The 19,117-nt window shown below is 39.7% G+C and overlaps 2 protein-coding genes across 2 annotated transcripts in view; one reads left to right on the top strand and one right to left on the bottom strand.

The window, feature by feature from the left end:
- Positions 1-19,117, bottom strand: part of LOC145503211 (uncharacterized) — a 285,864-nt gene that overhangs the window by 228,417 nt on the left and 38,330 nt on the right. The gene's annotated exons all lie outside the window — the stretch shown is intronic.
- On the top strand, positions 9,361-13,712 carry LOC145460521 (uncharacterized). Its single transcript, XM_081445363.1, has 2 exons — positions 9,361-9,376; positions 12,979-13,712. The coding sequence occupies exon 2, from the start codon at positions 13,027-13,029 to the stop codon at positions 13,480-13,482; it is 456 nt and encodes a 151-aa protein (XP_081301489.1). The 5' UTR covers positions 9,361-9,376; positions 12,979-13,026; the 3' UTR covers positions 13,483-13,712.

Raw genomic sequence — 19,117 nt, 5'->3', positions numbered from 1 at the left:
AACTTTACAAATTTCGTAATCACAAAACGCAAAAGAAAACTGAAGTTTTTTGTTTTTCTGTGGGGTCTTATATGACCTTTGGACAATGTCTGGAGAGAGCAAGCTAGTCAGATATCTTATCAAAGGATTTGTTGTCACAGGCATTGTTGCCGTTGGCGGGATTGCTGTGAGGGCCATGGTCGACAAAGATGTCACCCCCAATCCTGCAAAAAGCGCGGCCAACTACGCCATGACCAGCCTTGCTTTCACTGGCGGACTTTGGGGCTACGACTATCTCAATGACGAAGGTCTCATCCCGAAAAGCTCATAAAAAATCAGTGGGGTTCCACCAAAAAAATACTCCATCAATACTTTCCCGTCCGTAGGACACGTGACGTATGGCAACTATCGCTGTTCTCGTTGGCGGAGCTATCTTGAACGCTGCTGCTTTTACAGGGGGGAATTACCTCATGCATGTCTTTGGTGGTAGCTGTATCACCCATAAATGTAATAAAAACCATAAATGTAATACCAACCATAAATGTGATAAAAATTAACCATAAATGTAATACTAACCATAAATGTAATACTAACCATAAATGTAATACTAACCATAAATGTAATAACTTTTAACCACAAATGTAATAAAACCACTAACCATAAATGTAATAAAATTTGCCCATAAATGTAACAAACTGAACAACCATAAATGTAATAAGGCTTAACCATAAATGTAATAAACTGGCTGTGACTTCCAAATCAAGGGGCTACAAACTTGCCATTCTCATTCTTCGTGAAATTGACTTGAAATTTTCAATAAGACCCCTAAAGGCCTGACTCCTTAAAGAAACAAAAATACTATTTCTTTGTGTGCAGTCCTAAACGAGGCCCATACGGCGTGAAATATCGCGGTTTTTCCCGAGACACCCTAACGAGACCAAACTTACTAAAGAAATTTAGACCCCAAAGTATAGGTCCAGTAAGGTTTTGCTATAAAGAGTGACATAGTGTGTGTGACACCTCTATAATACGGACAACGGACTCTTAATCTCGGCCCAGAGATCAAAGTACACCTTATTCCGGACAAATCCGTCTGTCGTGTGATTTCCGGATGAAGTCCGTTTCGTTCCAGAATTCCAGAATGTATATATAGGAATTAATGAGGCACTCAAGAGTGGGCGTAAATTAAGAGAACCTCAATCTCTTTCAAATGGATGGAATATCATCAACCACCAGCACTTCAAACGCTCTGGTATATAGACTTTCTAATCATACTTGGGTACTTCCTTAATGTTCGCAGACCATAATTATAACTTCTTCGGTTTTGGTCTCTGGGTTAATTAAAATACTAACTTGATGCAAGAGGTCCGTGTCCTGAAGTAAGAAGTGCACAAAGAGAATGACAAGTTTGTAGCCCCTTGATTTGGAAGTCATAGCCAGTTTATTACATTTATGGTTAAGCCATATTACATTTATGGTTGTTCAGTTTGTTACATTTATGGGCAAATTTTATTACATTTATGGTTAGTGGTTTTATTACATTTGTGGTTAAAAGTTATTACATTTATGGTTAATTTTTATTACATTTATGGTTGGTATTACATTTATGGTTTTTATTACATTTATGGGTGATACAGTAGCGACAAGGCGATCGCTGAGAAGAAGCGCCATGATCTCGCTGAAGAGGCTTTTGACCGGGCCAATGAGAGATATCAGCGTGAACGCACCAAGCTTCTTGACTGGATCGCTTCCCAAGAGAAGTCCAAAGAGAAGGCTGATCAAGACTTCAGCGTAACTGACGCTTCTTTGAAGCGCTATGGCGAAGCTCATCCTGACTTCGATGCTTCTCAGCTCAAGAAGCCTGCTTTCTCTGACTTTTACACGCCCTCCAAAGAGCAGCAAGCCAACGAACTTCTTTTCGTTGGTGGCGGTGGAGCTGCTGTCGGCCTTGCCGCTGGCTACTTCTTCTTGTGATTCGCAAGCTATTACCCTTGGTAGAGTGCCGGAGGACAGGGTTTCGGGCTGGCGCAGCAAGCCCGGCCCCACTTTTTTTCGGCTCCCCGTTTCGCGAAGCGACGGAACTTTGCTCAACGCGTTGCTGGACGGGTTGTTGGCGGGTGGTTGGCGAGTGGTTGGCGGGTGGTTGGCGGGTGGTTGGCGGGTTGTTGGCGGGTTGTTGGCGGGTGGTTGGCGGGTGGTTGGCGAGTGGTTGGCGGGTGATTGGCGGGTGGTTGGCGGGTGGTTGGCGGGTGGTTGGCGGGTGGTTGGCGGGTGGTTGGCGGGTGGTTGGCGGGTGGTTGGCGGGTGGTTGGCGGGTGGTTGGCGGGTGGTTGGCGGGTAGTTGGCGGGTGGTTGGTGCACGGTTCTGACATAAGTTGCTGGACGGGTTGTTGGCGGGTGGTTGGCGGGTGGTTGGCGGGTGGTTGGTGGGGGTGTGCCAGTACAGTCACCTATGTAAACTACTACAAGTATCAAGCATTCTCTTTTCCATAATTATTTCAAGTTTTGAGTTCAATTTGTTTCATCTCTCATTTCAAACAATCTTGAAGCACCTTGATATTGAGGCATGGAGCAGCACTTGACAAACAAGTGGCCGCGTCAACTAAGAAGACTTTATCTACTATGTTAGACGGAAAACTGAGCCATCGCCCTCCAAAGATAAAAGACTTAACAATTAATGGCATCGTCGTGTACAAATAGATCGTGTCACTACGTGGTTGATTCGAGCTCTTTGTCTTCAGGCGGTGTTAGGCACGGTTCACGTGACAGTATTCGACCAATCATATGTCGTCTCAGCCGGAGCAATGGCGGACACAGTTTTCGTTGCGAATGGAGAGTAGGTTGTCGTTTCTCGACCGATTTCTGCACTCATTACGAGAATGAAACGAACCTTTTCTAGGAGCTGCTAGTGTAATATCTAGACCAGTTATTTGCCGAGCCTCAAGTGCAGGTAAGCAATTTTTGCATCAGAACTAGTCAATGGAAATCATGCTATGTTGAAAACGTTTGTTTACCACACGCGCTTGACATGGATATTCTTTTGGTCGTTCGCAGGGTAACAGGGATCAGTATTGTGAATTATTTTCGTGTAAAACTTTAGTTCGAGAGTTGAACTTTAAGAAAAGTACGGACTTGAAGTTGGGGCATTTTCCTTGATTTGTCAGATGTTCGCGGTATTTCGCGGGAGTGATTGTGTTATTTCTACCCTTGTTATTTTGTGGCTCGACTTGTTCCCTTTACATCGTAATGTTTTCTTGTTATGTTTTTTTTGTTTGTTTTTGTTTGTTTTTTGTAGTGCGTATGTCATCCGTTTGTTTGGCCGGTGTTCAAGATTTTGGATCCTGCTTTGGATGCCAGTCCATTAAAGATATCATCTCATTTGCAGTGAATTTTCACTATCATGATCACTGCCTGTCTTGAATTGTTATCTCTCACAGAAATTTACTGCTCTTGGATCGGATGTTATTTTTCAGTCATCTATGGCTGATTACTTTTGATCTCCCACTTCTTTATGCTTGTTTTCCTTTGAATGTTGGTAGTAGTGGGAGACTATACATCAATAAATAATAAGTGTTTCATGTGTATTGTTACGCATAATTGTCAACCCAACTGGTGCAGAACCAGCCAATGAGTTTGAAGCAAATGCTGAATTACCCGCTGGTATTTTAAAAGACTATGGGCTTGGAATTCACTTTGCCATATTTCCCAAAAACTAAATTTATCCACTTACACTGTGGTGATCTAACAAGGAAAGCTACAGCATGCTGCTGCTGTTTAGGATATCAAATTTAGAATGGAATAGACCAAAACAGAATACATAATGACATAATGCAAGTGACTACTTAGAAAGCTGCATGGCAATCCCAAGTTTGAAGAGCTACTGCAAGTGTTCAATATATAGTGCATCTGCTTGTATTTTAAAATGTTGTTGCAATTTAGTTATCTCAATCAAAACATCTCACTATAGATGATCTAGGATACAGATACATGCTAGATCATTCTGAATTCAGTTGGTCACAGTCATTACGAGTCGACACGAGGAAGTGCTGTGGAGACTGTTTTTGGCAAAATATTTAACAGCCAATGTAGGAAATGTTAATATCGGTACATGATCACTGTGTTGTTGACCACAGGACTTGCAGTAAATAATTTATTTTAAACTGACAGATATTTCAAATGACCTGCATGGCACTGCTCTGGGTAAAAAACTCCCTTTAGTTTACACTAGTTCTATTGAACCTTAAACTTCAGCAGAGGTGTGATATGAGGACATGCAAAGAAGGCACAGGACCTTGAGCTATTCATTCATTGCTAATTGACCGTGCCTATCATTCACAATCTTCCAGTTTACTAATTTATAAGTGAACTTAATGTTGGCCGCTGTTTCCAGAATATAGCTTTTGTGCTATTTTGCTGGTTTTTTGGTGTGCTTGTCGGTACTTTGCAAATATTCACTTTTTAAAAAAGCATACTTTGGAATTGAATTATTGTTTGCAAGTAAATGCAAGTCAGTTTTTTTTTTTTTTTTTTTTTTTTTTTTCACATCTCCCATCTGCAATTTTAGTTGCAACCACTTTAAATAGCATGAGGTATATTATTTGTCAAAAGCATTCATTTCATGTAACTCAACCAAGCCTTCTTTCCATTGAGCCTGATTTCCCTTTTACATGGCCTCACATGTACTGAGAACCCAGGAATGGACACTTGGAGCAGATACAAGTTACATCCAACACCTAAAGCACTAGGCGAAGAAAAATCTCAAACTCTCATCAGTTTGAACATTGATATTGCTAGTGGCAATGTCTGAGGCAAAGTAATTTGTAGACCTTTTACTTTAAACACATTCAAGGAAGTTGAACAAGACCAAAATCGTGTTATCCCATTGTCTACAAAATAGATCCACACAGTACATATTTAATCTTGGATTTGCAAGTTGAACAAGAATTTGCTGGAAGTGTGACCTGGTACAGGGGACGAAAACAATTATTTTTTACCACTTACATTGAAGCAAAACATACCGTCAGTACTTCTCCCATTAAGCTTCTAGTTTTTTGACTCCATTCATTGCAAATTATTTTTGTTATTTTGAAAGAGCCATAGCTCATTAGCAAGCTGTTTATGATTCCTTTTGGTTAATAAGGAAATACAGCGGGCGAAACTCGATTAATCAAGTTTTACACAAGTTTTCAAAGACAAAACATTGCTTTGACTTCGAATTATTCAACCCTTTTCTTCGTAGATTTTACTTCCAAGCTCTCTTATCGTCGAACGAAAACATAATATGCGTCAACAACGATGTTGGCCGACAATACACTGATACACTTCACACACAAGTCGAGATATCTAAGAAGGAAAGTGCCGAAGGTCGGTTCAATTCCGGCAAGTTGAGATCGAATTCGAAGAGGTCAGAAACGGAAATAATTTATCTTTCAACCGTAAAGATTCGACGAACCGCGAAGCTTCGATTCCTAAAATCATCTGTTCAGCACTGAAAATGGTGGCTTTGTAAATCAAGCAGAAGTCATTTACAGCTATTACTTGGCCTGCGGAACATTTCATATGGATGTCATTCCCGATTTCTTTCAGCATCGGATGCGAACGAACCTCCTATAAATCGTATTTCCACATCACCATCGGCGTGTGGAGGTGTTTGCCGTTCAGCGATCAGATGAAAATGAGCTCCTGGGAAAATATCTCGCGGCATGCTTTGCGAGTCATGTCCAACACCGCCTGCTTTGTCTTGCTTTCTTTGGTTGATGTTACCTAGGTAACAGAAAATCAACGAATCTTGTGATTGGTCCGTGAAGCTTGCTGACGCGCGGTTATGTTTTGCTAATTTTAGAAGAAAACGTAATGGTTGTGATGCTAATGTATTCCATCGAATAATATATATCTGCGTTTGCTGGGGCTTTCCCAGAATAAAGGTGATCTCAACAAATCATATCTGGGAACCACGGTGGCGGTGGACGCGCACGAAAAGTGAACCATTGTTTGATGCTCGATTACAACCACGTGCTGGATTTGAATAAAACCTCAGCTTCGGAGATGTTGATGCGACATTTGAATTTGCAACTGCCTATGGACACAAACTCCAGCGACGAGCGAAATTTTCTCTCTGGAGCCGCGAAAATGCCAGTCCCTTATCATCTAGATGAATCCGACAGCGATTCCATCGTAAGCTGAAAATTTTCATCTGATTTTTATTTTCTCTGTATGCGGGTTTATCATAGCGAATGCTCGCATCGATCGAGTGTTCGCATTAGCTAGATAGCTATTGCTCTATTGCTAGAATGATACTGATGTACGGTAGATCCTAATACTAGGTTACATACTAAGTATTAAGCAATCGGACAGTTATTTTACTCTAAAGTACGTTGTGTTAGAACCAACGAGACAAACAAAATATTGTCACTGGGATGCTTAGAAATAAATTATTTTAAATTGTATTTTCGATTTCTTCAATCATTGTTCTGTAGCGCATACCAGCGTTCATGGCAAAATCAATGCACATCATGCTTTATACTGTCTCCAAGAAATGTCGTGAGTGAAGCCTATAGCTGATCAGAAAACAACACCTGAGTAACTGCAAAGACACATTTACGCTCGAACAACTCTCAGGTCAGGAATGCTGACTAAACACCGGAAACGTTTGTGTTTGGCCTTTTTCCAAAAATCATCACAGGAGTGTTGCGGCGCGAAACCAACCATCCAAAACTAGATGGGCGTAGCAAATCTCTACAATGGCATCTCAATGATGTCTCGACCTCTTAAACACCACAGGTGAAATGCTCGTGTTTTTATGCTAATTATGTTTTAGCTAGCCCTTGCGTAGGCGCCTGATGATAGTCGAATTTGCAGGAAAGTTTCTAAAGAGTTTTGAAAGACAGAAACATTCAGCGTGTTAGAACCAACTAGACAAACAAAATGTTGTCACTGGGATGCTTAGAAATAAATTATTTTAAATTGTATTTTCGATTTCTTCAATCATTGTTCTGTAGCGCATACCAGCGTTCATGGCAAAATCAATGCACATCATGCTTTATGCTGTCTCCAAGAGATGTCGTGAGTGAAGCCTATAGCTGATTAGAAAACAACACCTCAGTAACTGCAAAGACACATTCACGCTCGAACAACTCTCAGGTCAGGAATGCTGACTAAACACCGGAAACGTTTGTGTTTGGCCTTTTTCCAAAAATCATCACAGGAGTGTTGCGGCGCGTAACCAACCATCCAAAAATAGATGGGCGTAGCAAATCTCTACAGTGCCATCTGTCTCGACCTCTTAAACACCACAGGTAATTAAATGCGCATTTTCCGTAAGTAATCGGCTTACCCGGATCGGATACAGATAACCCGATAACCCGACATGTTAAATTGGTATCAAAACATCCCAGTGTCATCAGTTAGAGAATGAAAACTATTAAGCAATTGTCGCTTTTGAGGTTAGCCGGCCAAAAGTGTTCTCCAGTTTAAACCACTGCTGCTCTTTGCCTACTTGTTCTGCGGAAAACCAATACTTAAGGGAAGTCTTGAAAGTCAATAGAACTACTTGTCCTCTTGGAATTATTATCAAGATAACTTTGAGATCCAAAACAAAACTAAGAAAGGAAGGAAAGATGGAAAGAAGCCGCTTTTCTTTTTTCAAAAGAGTTGAATCAAGCTGCAAGTTTGAAAAAGTTGTAGTCTGCCACCTGGGAAAATAAATCGTTCACTTTATAAACTAGATCAAAATTTTCTGACATTGCAATTTACTTAAGTGTTGTTTTGACACGTTTATATGTCAGAGATGTTGTTCTCTTGGCATGGTTAACGAATTTGGCTTTGTCGAAGTGATAATTATGTTGATGAGAAATTCATTACCACAGGGTGCCAACTTATGATATAACACTATCAACAACGAAATTATCGATGCCTAAAATGTAGATTAGATTCACTGTTTTGAAAAGCAAGTGTTCACGAAGCCGAAACAAAACATCGTGCGAGTACTGCGTTCATTTAGCGGTTTAAAGCACGTTTTGTTCAAAGTTATCTTTCCTTTGCTAAGATTGACGTGACGCCAAAGATATATGACCACTGTTATTAAAATGCAATTTGTCTGCCGTCGGCAGTTCCTTTACATAATCTGGGCTGTTTGTGTAACCTATTTATAGTTGAAAAATACTTTCTAGTCTCCTCATAGACCTGCTATAAATTAAAATAAAAGAGAGAGGAAAGATTGAGGGAAGACTAGCATAGAAATGTAATTAGATATACTCCCTTCACCAAAATGGAATAAACAAATGAATCTCTCGTCAAGATCGGAAGTGATATTTGCTTCCTTGTTAAGCCAGTGATAATTTTCACACTGGATTGAGATAACTACGGTGGGAATCGAATCTTTTGTCACGTGGTAGCGTGATTTTGCGAATTTCATATACCGATCTGTTTCTGGGTTGCACAACTGCATTGAGATATTCTTCGGTAGGAAGGAAGAAACACAAGAATCTTTCACAAGGGATAAATCTAGTAAAAACTTGTGCATTTTTCAAATTTGAAGCAAATGCAAACTTTCACCTCGTTGCGAATTTGAATTATACATGAGACCAAACAAACAGAATATTGCGTGTCATAAAGGTCAAAGGATAAATGTGATAAATGTGTGTCGAAATTTCTATCACGCATAGAAATCGTTAGACTGAGGGAAAGTGTTTTCCATTTCTCAAAAATAGATTACTTTGTCTTTTTCGAAAAGTAAATACTACCACGGCTCGTTCAAGTGGTTATGAAATTTCATGACGTAGTCACAATTCTTGCAAGTAATAATAATAATAATAATAATAATAATAATAATAATAATAATAAACGAACCTTTAGACAGGATTAACCCATCAGTACTATAAAGTACTGTTATCAAAGGGGTCCTGTAAGATTTAAAAATTTAAAAATTTAAAAAAGGTAAAAAGTTAAAAAGGCAACTACGTACATTGGAAAACACATAAAAACTCACGATTAAAAATTACAAGTAAAAATGTTCGTTGGCCTTTTGCCTAAATAAAAGCCTAGAGTTCAGAGTTCTTATGTCCGCCGGTAAACTGTTAAAAATTGAAGCCCCTAAAAACGAAAAACTCCGACGGCCAAACTCCAAGTTTGTTGGTGCATGTGCACCAAGTGCATGTTCCAATGCGTTACAGTGGGTCGGGATTGCAGCAGCATCAAATTACTGAAAAGTATTGATTGGGGATAGGACTCTAAGCGGGGTTATAACCTCAGTTATTAACTTATTTATATTTTTACACAGCTTGTCTTATTTCATTTGCAATAGTGATTCGTCTATTGGAAGTCACTGGTTTGTGGTTGACGTAAAGCTTCAGCAGTTGGCGTTTGACTTGGTCAACGTTGATCACGATACGACTCTGAGGTAAGTTTAGATAATCCAACCGAACAGTATTAACCGTTCCTTCTAATATATCTCTCTAGCACAGTAAGTTCTGCAGTGAACCTATTTGATCGTTAAGGACAGTGAAAAAAATAATACACTTTCAATACAATGCTGCCATCAGAGTGTTAAGAAAGTTAAATACATTATTTGAACGTACAGCGCCAATTGTTTTCTCCAGGATTTCTCGACTGTTTAACATGTTTAGCAATATGTTTTCAAGGTTTGTGGGCTTTGCTCAAACTTTTCGACGACCAGTTTATCGTTTATGTAAACTTCGAGCTTGCCGGGTAATTGCTAATAGAAAAATATGGTTCATAACAAAGGGATTGCTTTACGTTTACGCAAGTATTTGTCCCTTTGTATACCTGTTCATTTAGAGTTGTTTAATAATCAGTCTGCGGGCTGGCTAATCTTGAAGTTTACACATTCGAGCGGCAGAGCGGAGCGAGTCGGCGTCTGCTCCCCAAACGTGAGGTTGCTTTCAGGCTAAATAATCACGAAAGGCGGTTGGACAAATTCTAAAATAGACGGTAAACTTTTCGGGAGGTTTAGTCTAATAAAGAGGAGTTTAATTCTGCATGGTGAAAGTATTCCTTCTCATGTTGGTCCGATTTGAATCGTAAAAGTGTGTTGTTTTTTTTTAATCAAATGGTTGACCCATGGTTGATTGATCGCGCGATTTCACGCAGAGAGAACACTCAAACTGAACACGGTGACGTCATTAATGTCGCACATCGCGATACTTTATCTGTACTGTGATGAAAAATATACCCAGAGGCAACTGTCTAATTAAGCTCATAGCATGTTTTCTTAAGATGCTTGTTGATTAATTTTGGACGACCCTCAGGTGGTAAAAGATTGATGGATGATCTCGAAAAGGTTAATGGGTTGACACTGACTTGTCAGTGGCTTATCATCAGTTTAGCTAAGAATACCTCTTTGCGTTTAAATTTAATTTGCTTACACAACCACTATATCTATTTGAAAATAGCGCATACAATATCACCTTTCCTACATGTTGTCGCGCATCTTGGCATTTGTTATCTTTCACCTTCTGCTTTGGGTCATCTTTCCCTAACTAACTAACCAACTACTATTTTGAACTTAACCCATGATTGTTAAAATGCATTTTCCTGACATCTGTAATGCGACTTTCTTCGCACATTCTGGGGTGTTTTTTTTCTTAACCTATTCTGCGTAAATAGTCCCATCGCAGACCTTCCCTATGTAAACAATAAGAAACAGCTGCGGACAGACTGGCGAAAAATGTTACAGGCAAGTATTTTTTCGCACTCTTTTCGTACATATTTCCATTGGCGCAGAAACAGTTTTTATTCGTTCAAGGCTATAGACTGATAACCGAAAGCTCATGTTTTTAATCATTTTAACCGGAGAACGTTTCTACTTATTTTATAATGTCTTATCCTGGTTCCAGTTCTATTATTACGAGCAAGACTCCCTTCGGCAAAACGGAAGAGACGTAACTGAATCCCTCGTCAAAAGATTAAAGTGATAGGACTGATTTGTCTCTGTGTTAAGAAAAATAAAAATATACTTTTCACTCTTTATCGAGGCCCTGGCGAGACAAGTTGGTCACAAACGTGGTAATACGTGTAACAGAGGGTTTCAACTTGCAATTCATCAATGTTGCGAGACAAGTTGAAGAAAAATGTTGTCCGTATTACCGGACCTTAACTAAAACAAAATTGAGAAATTCAGAGGAAGGAACGACGGAAAGAATCGATGCTAAAAAAAAAAAAATAGAACTTGGATATACTCCTGACTGTCGCCTTGTGTAAGAAAAGTGCAATTACACTGCAATTTGATCGGGAATAGAAAATGTCCCACCCCTAATAAATCAATGTTTACCTACACGTAATCTTCGGACAATTTAATGTAAGTGCTGTTTGGACAAGAGTTACAAGTTCTGCAAATATACATGGCGAACCGACCGTAGTGCCGAGCTTAGCGACTTTGGTTCTGTCGTGCTTTTAGAGGCTAGATGTAGATTCCAAGTCGCTGTTCGACAACAGAACCCGCCGGCACCTCAGAGAGTGGTGGAAGTAAACTCTACCTTATCTGAGCTAGCTAGTTCGATTCTGAAATTTCAGAGCATATTGAGCATACAGAATATGTATACACTGCACATCTTACCCATGGAGTTCAATATCCGCAAAACTGACGTTTTATATTAGCATGATATAAAGCCAAGAATCCGTCTCGGTGCCTATACTTTATACATAATCTGACATAGTTGATACCGTTGATACCGTTATTTCCCTTTGGCACAGATACTGCAGATACACGACTGAAACGCGTTCTCGCAAAATTATAGAAGCAGCTGGAAAGTTTAGTTTGATGGCAGCGAAAAAACAAACAAACAAAAAACAATCCAAGTGGTGGCTATTCCAAAAAATCAAAAGTGTTGCAAAGAATGATATACTCCCTAAAATTTAACCAGCTTCTTTTCCTGACTGAACGCCAAGCTGATCTTAGCGCAGAATGCCGGCAGTGAATTAGTACATGATGCGGGAGCTACTTTTCTGGCTTCTCTGACGAAGCAAACCACCGTGATGGAAGTTCATGCACGTGCTGCCGACTTGCACGTTTTACTTTGAGTCTTTGAGTATTTGAGTCTAAATATAACAATTGTTAAAATGCAATTTCCTCACATCAGTCATGACAAAATTGAACTTCCTGGGATGGCTTTCTTTTCAGCCTATCTAGAATAAAAATAATCCACTCGCAGACCTTCTCTATGTAAAAAAAAAAAAAAAACATGGCTGGGGACAAACTAGCGAAAAGTGTTATTAATAAGATTCCCTTCGGCAAAATGGAGGAGAAATAGAAAATCTCTTGTAAAAATGCCAAAGTGATTGGACTGATTTGTTTCTGGGTTTAGATAAATAAAAAATGTAGTTTTCACATATGCAGCATCGAGGCCCCGTCTACACTACGCCAGAAAAATTGGTAACCAGCGTCTTCACTCTGAAAACGCATGAAAGGTTTTCCGTCCGCAATACGCCGGAGGAATTTGACAACACGACAATCAGCGGTCATTTTGGATTTGTGTTTGAGGAAACCTCGGACAGGGAAATCACGTGATTATAGTGACGTAATCGTCTTTGAAAAGCTAATAATAGTTTTAGTCCACTGAAACGCAAAGACAGCGTTTTCAAATTCCTCCAGTCTGATGAGTAGTTTCGAATTCGAAATGCTCCGTTTTCGTGACGGATCAGTGTGGACGGTAAGCCTAACCGTAGAGATGAAGTGCGTTTTCAAATTTCTCCGGTGCAGTGTGCCTAAGACACACTTGCTTTAATTTGCTGCCTTAGCAAATGCGACAAGCCCCCTATATCCTGCCTCCCACCTTTATGATCCAAACGTTTTGAGATAACACCCCAACCCGCTCGAAAAATAAGTATCATTTAAATTATCGAGTTCAACAAATAATATCAAGTAAAATAGAAACGTGGCAAGGATAGATTTCACGCCAATGAGCTTGTGGCTTGATTATGTCACATGCAAAGACATGTGTTAAAGTTATGAAGAAGTTCATGTTAGTTTTATCTTCCTTTCAGCATTGTACTGTCGGAAGGTACCTTTTGTGAAGATAGAGAGGTTAGAAGATGATCATATTGATTATAGCGTCCATGGACCCTGATGTTATAGAAAGGATCATGTCAATCATACTAGCCATGGAGAATAACGTTGATGATAACTATGGTGTGCACAATGGTGAGGGCGATGGCGACGATAGACTGAACAATGGTCATTGTGAAGATGGTGATGGCGATGACGATGAGGAAGAGGAAGAAGATGATGAGGATGAGGAGGCAGAGGAGGAGGAGGATGGGGGAGAGCTTGAGATTGAAGAAGAGGAAGAGGATGATGATAACAATAATGTCTATCATAATGCCTATGATGACACCGGTGACGTTCACGACCACGAAGATGACGATGATGATCACAACGACGAAGGAGGCAACGGAAACGATGAGAACCGATATCAGGATGAGCCAGACGAGGACGAAGGGTACCACCCTGAGGCCGAACAGGAAGACGGAGAAGTCCTTTGTAAGTGATAGTTTCAAGTCAAGATAAGCGAACGTTTTTGCATTCAGCATGTTGCTGTAATTATTGCAAGCAGAATTATCCTACACTCTATTGACCCTGAGCATTATGTTAAACTGGTCGTAATCAGCCGGGTGATACCATAAAATTAGAATATTTCTTGCTCTCCCAACCAAACATCCACTCTTACTTCATAGCTTGAAAAAAAGAGAAACGTTTTTCAGTATTCTTATTTTATTTCATTTTATTAAAAAAACATAGGACGTAGTTATCGAGTTCTGCGTGGAGATGAGCACGTTTGTCAGCTAACGCCTAAATTCTTTGCTATAGTAATTCATGATGATGTTTTTATCTTTGAACAGTATTGGTGGATGGAATCCCCGACACCATAAAATGAGCTTAAAGCTGCCGAGTAACAGAGTCATTTGAAGACTGTCACCGATAAGCTTAATCGCCAGTGGATACGTTTATTTATATATAATATAAAAACCAATGAAATGCCAGGTGAACTTTGGCACGAAAACATGATTACTTCACACGTGGAAATAACATCTTATCTTCACATTTGAAAAATGGTTACACAATGGCACCTTTCGAAGCGAAAGCGAAACAGTTTGGAATTTTATTGGTGTTTATATAATAAATAGAACATTACATGGCCACTTGGAGCTTCGAAATTTCATATCTCCGAGCAGCCATGTACATGTAATATCCTCTTTCTATCTGATTAGCGAAATGCGAACCGATGACCAGCAAACTTCAATACGGTTAAAAATCGTCAGTTTCAAAATTTGTTAATTTATAAGGGGTGAGGGGTGAGGGGTGTATGTGGGGGAGTGGCGGCTAAATCACTCATAAACTTTCCCTGGTAATGGCACCCTCAGGACACTCAGTTTTTTTGGATCTGACGATTAACGGCAGACAGTTAGCTGCTTTAGAAGAAAAGACAGTGATCAGGTTTTTCAATGATCTTACCAGGAGACTTAGGATAGCGCTGGCTGACTATTCGGCTAAATGTCTTCGCCTATAGCAAGTAAACATTCAGCTTTTACACTCACCGAGGTTTCAGCCTCTCAGAGTGCCGGCTTTTCTGAAGAAATTTGTCTCCGAAGAAGCGACTTCGGAGGCCGTCATTTTGAAAGTGTCTTGGCAGCCTGGCCATGTCTATGTAACGTCATTCCGTCCGACTCGAAATTGACGGGAAGGAGAAAAACCTGCAACTGATTTTGCATTCTTCACAAGGTCAGAAAAATGCATTTTTTTTTCCAAGCGATTATCCACTTCACCATCTTCAATGCTATCATTTCGGCATTTAGAGCATGATCGGCTTAAAATAATGTGGCTCAAGAGCAGCCATAACCCAGAGTGGAAGTTTAAACGATTGTCGGAAGCCATTTGAACAAAATCTCTTGGACGGAATGACGTCACAAAAACGCAGCCTGGCTGCTGAGTACTGTTCAAAATGGCGTCAGCGAGGGCGAAGTTTTGGGCTTCTTTGGAGACGAATTTCATAAGGAAAACCTGCAGTTAAGAGACTGAAACTTAAGGGAGTGGCTTAACTTAGTGCAAGGTTTTTATTAGCGTTGGCAAAAAATTGACGTTTTTTGGAGTGACCTCTCCTTTAAGAACAGCATAAAGAAGAAGAACTTTGCTTTCGAAATATTGCGGGTTCAAAAATCTTCCACTGAATATTTGATTATTTAACGTACTTAAAGATGATTTCCAGTCTCTACTGGGCAGTCTCAGCACCCCAATGCTTATAAACATTATAATTCTCATTTCGGAATGCGAATAGATGTTATTCGTTGCGGACCACATACCTTATCTTTGAGACCTTTCAAAATCTTTTTCCAGCTTCATTGATTTTAACAGCGAAGTTGTTTCATCAAGTATTATGAGAGAGGAAGCATAATTCTTCGACCGCTTCGCATCCAGTAATGGCGGTTGTTTTGAAACTTTGAATTTACTTTATGTAAGTACTTGCGAAATGTTCACATTTTGTGATGTCTTACACGACACAAAACAAAAAACGAAAACAAACTCTCGAGACTGCGCAATACGGACTGGAAATCATCTTCAACATGTAACGTATTCGACAGGCTCCGTATTTGGAATTTAAGAAATCGCTTTTTTCGTCAAAGAAAATTTACGACGTTGAAGGTTAAAATTACCTTTATTTGTGTGTGGTTAAGCGACTGAAATTAAAATTAAGATGTTGAACATTTCTATAAGACAGGATGTATCTATTGAGAAGGGCATTTGCACCGTTAGAATTGAATAAATATATGTACGTGGGTAATTTAAAAGATGTAAATAATATAGTAAAGTAAGTATACTTTTAGTTTTAAAGATAATGAAAATGAAATGAGTCAAACATGGCTGATAAGTTGTTATTTAAAAAAAAAAGAAATCTGAGAACAGTTTATATATTGAGATGAATTGTTACGTTTGAAATTCAGTAGCACAGTACAGTGTTTTAGCCTTAACCCGTCTTATGTTTTAGAGAAGCAGAATATTTCTCAGTTTATAAACATATGTAGATAATATAAATATAATGATATTTTGGTCAGTTTGTTTGTGTATACCTTGGACAGTCTGGAAATAGATATGATTTTTCCACAGATAAATTATAGAAAAATGTTAAAGACTAGTTTTTTCTAATTTTATATCAATGTTCCAAATAAAATAAACGAAAGATGATTTCATCTGGCAGTTGCTCCTAATCGTATCAAATCTGAGCTATTTTATAACTAGCTGTGGATTTCAGCTTCTTTCCGGGGACACGAAAACGAAACCTCATTAGCGGAGGGAGGAGGAGGTCTGGGTACCCCCATCCCGTTAATGTTTGGCCTAACGGAATATGTATATCACCAGAACCTTGTTAATCCAATTACAAATACTATCAATTTTCCTACTCGATATCCCGGGATATCTATTCTAAATATCCTATATCCCATTTATTTTTCCGCCAAATATCCTGGGCCCGTTAATTTTTCACCTAAATATCCCGTGTCCCGAGAACTCCCGATGGGGCCTCGAAAATGTCCTTAAAGTGCTGGTACGTGAATGTCCCCGTAAGTGTGCAAAACAAACGTGACCCCAAACAGTCCAAGTCTGCTCAAGTAATATAAGCTCGATTCATCGTTTTATCCATTAAGGTGGCTCCCTGTAGTTTTACGATCGCGCGCACGCTGAGACGAAGGCTCAAGTAATCTGCGCGCGCTCGAAGGAAAGAGTCATTGTTTTTCGATATTTTATTACGTCAACGATTTTTTTTATTCGTGGATACGCAAAGAGTAGAAATGACTTTGTTAGTGGTTGATATGCAAATTTGTCACTCACTCAGATGTAAACAAATGATATGTCATTGACTAATAACGATTAGTCACACCATGGCAATTTGTCACTCACTTAAATGTGAACAAATCGACATGTTAAAGCAACTTTTTAAGGTAGCACAGGTACTAGGTGCGGCGTGAGATATAGTTACTAGCTGCTACACTCAATTGAAAACCGCTCTATGACGCACCACCAATTTGCCGTTTTTGTTTTAATCAGCATCATCCAGAGCATTTCCAAGTTATTAAAAAGAAGAGCAAACTCACTACCGCAAAACTACATAAAGCTTTACAGTAAGACAAGGATCTAAACATAATTTTAATGTTTTTAGCCTGCGAGCAGCTCTCGTGCGTTGCGGCAGAAGCAAGGTCGATCGATGAGCAAAGTCCTGTGCTCATGAATAAATCATTCATTTGGTTAAAAGTACAGTCATCGAATGCAGCTAATGAAACAGTGGTGTCCTACAGAACAAAAGAACGCGACTGTCCGGAAATACCGAGGAAAACGTATCTGTCAATCAATCATTTTCCAGCTTGTCTCGATGTTAAATTCGGACTTGTTCTCAGTTCTACCTGTTGGGATCGGCAACTAGAAATTAAGGATCAAATCTCTTCGCTATAGGAAAACGACCGACTTAAACAAAGCCTGTTGTAAAAGGGAACTGGTCTCCTGACTGACAATTTTCAGCTGAACTTTTCCGTACTTTTCCTTGTCTCAGCCATGCCAGCGGAAAATGTCACAACGGACATTCCCCCCATCCTAACATGCAATTCGAGACCATTGGGCTATTCATACATAAACTAAATGAGCTCGAAAATTGAGACATTTTTCATTCAGTCGACGGCGCGATTCGTCAGTTGCCCGGCTTCAGGTTACCTGGTTTAAACATAGATTGAACGGTTCCACTGCCAGTGATAATAATATGATGTTCGGAAAGTCTCAAACTATTGGTTTATTTCTAGGATTCGCCGTTGCATTTATGGCACCGTCAGGGAATCAGTATAGATTGATATTTCACTAATTGACATGTATCATTCTTATTTATTTAGGGATTACTTTGAATTCACACGTGTGCGCTTAATCATTGTTTCGTTCTGAGCTGAATATTCCACACCTGTTTTCCTTTCGGCTTTAATCGTAAATTTTAATATTTTACTTAATTGCTGTATCATTTGTTAAAGGTTTTTGAGTACATTTTTTGCCGTTATAATCAAATGGAAAACAACTCGGCCACTTGGAGGATCACGTGATCGGGTGCATACCGTGTTAATTAAATTTTATGCACAACTTGTTTAGTCCCAGCTATTTATAAAAGAAGGAACCAAGAAAATTTCAGCGGGAGGCGCACGACTCCGGAGCGAGCGGTCCGGCTCGAGCCCTGGCCGTGGACATTGTGTTGTGTTCTTGGGTAAGACACCCTACTCTCACGGTGCCTCTCTCCACCCAGGTGTATAAACGGGTAACGGTGAATTTAATGCTGGGGGTAACCCTGCGATGGACTAGCATCCCATCCAGGGGGGAGTAGAAATACCCCTAGTCGCTTCATGCTACAAAAACCAGGATAAGCTCCGGCCTGGTGAGCCACTTGGCTTGTATGTTGGGGAGGGGGGGTGGGCAGGGAAGCGGGAGGGGTACGGGAGGCGGGAGAGGAAAGGGCGGGAAGCGGGAGTTCTAAGAGAGCGGCAAGCGGGAGAGAAATGCGAAACGCTAACTTTTTTAATTCAACAACGCTTTAGAGTACTTTCAAAAACAAAAACCCAAAATATATTTGACTTGCATTTAACGTCCTCTCAGTCACTTCTGAGATTTCATTTTTTTCTCATCATTTGTTGATTACCTCCTTCAACCTATTGCTAAAGTTTAGGAATCATACCTTAAAGATACAACAGATTTTTTAAACTTTAAAGAGAAAACGAAGGTCGCAAAGGACACAATGCTAGTGTCAACGGACGTTACAAGCCTATATACTAACATCCCACAGGATGGAGGAATCAAAATTGTATGTAAAACATACGAAACATTCCGCCTAAACAAACCTCCCATACCTACCCTCTACCTCAGAGATATGCTTAAGCTTATCTTAAAAGAAAACTCTTCATTTTAACGGCAAAAATTATCTTCAAACACACGGTACCGCAATGGGTACAAAAATGGAAGTCTCATTTGCCAACATTTTCATGGCCGCGGTAGAAACAAAAATCATTGACCGCAGCCACTTAAAGCCGCTGACTTGGAAAAGATCTATCGATGATGTCTTTTCTCTATAGAACGTAAACAAAGAGGAAATAAACACATTTATAGAGCTAG

This window comes from Orbicella franksi, chromosome 11 (assembly GCF_964199315.1).
Source record: "Orbicella franksi chromosome 11, jaOrbFran1.1, whole genome shotgun sequence".
NCBI lineage: Eukaryota > Metazoa > Cnidaria > Anthozoa > Scleractinia > Merulinidae > Orbicella > Orbicella franksi.
Note: the sequence above shows the minus strand (reverse complement) of the source record. Positions and strands in the feature narration are given on the sequence as shown.

Excerpts from the sequence above, each read along its gene's own strand:
- LOC145460521 (XM_081445363.1), top strand. The coding sequence starts at position 13,027 with ATGATCATATTGATTATAGCGTCCATGGACCCTGATGTTATAGAAAGG.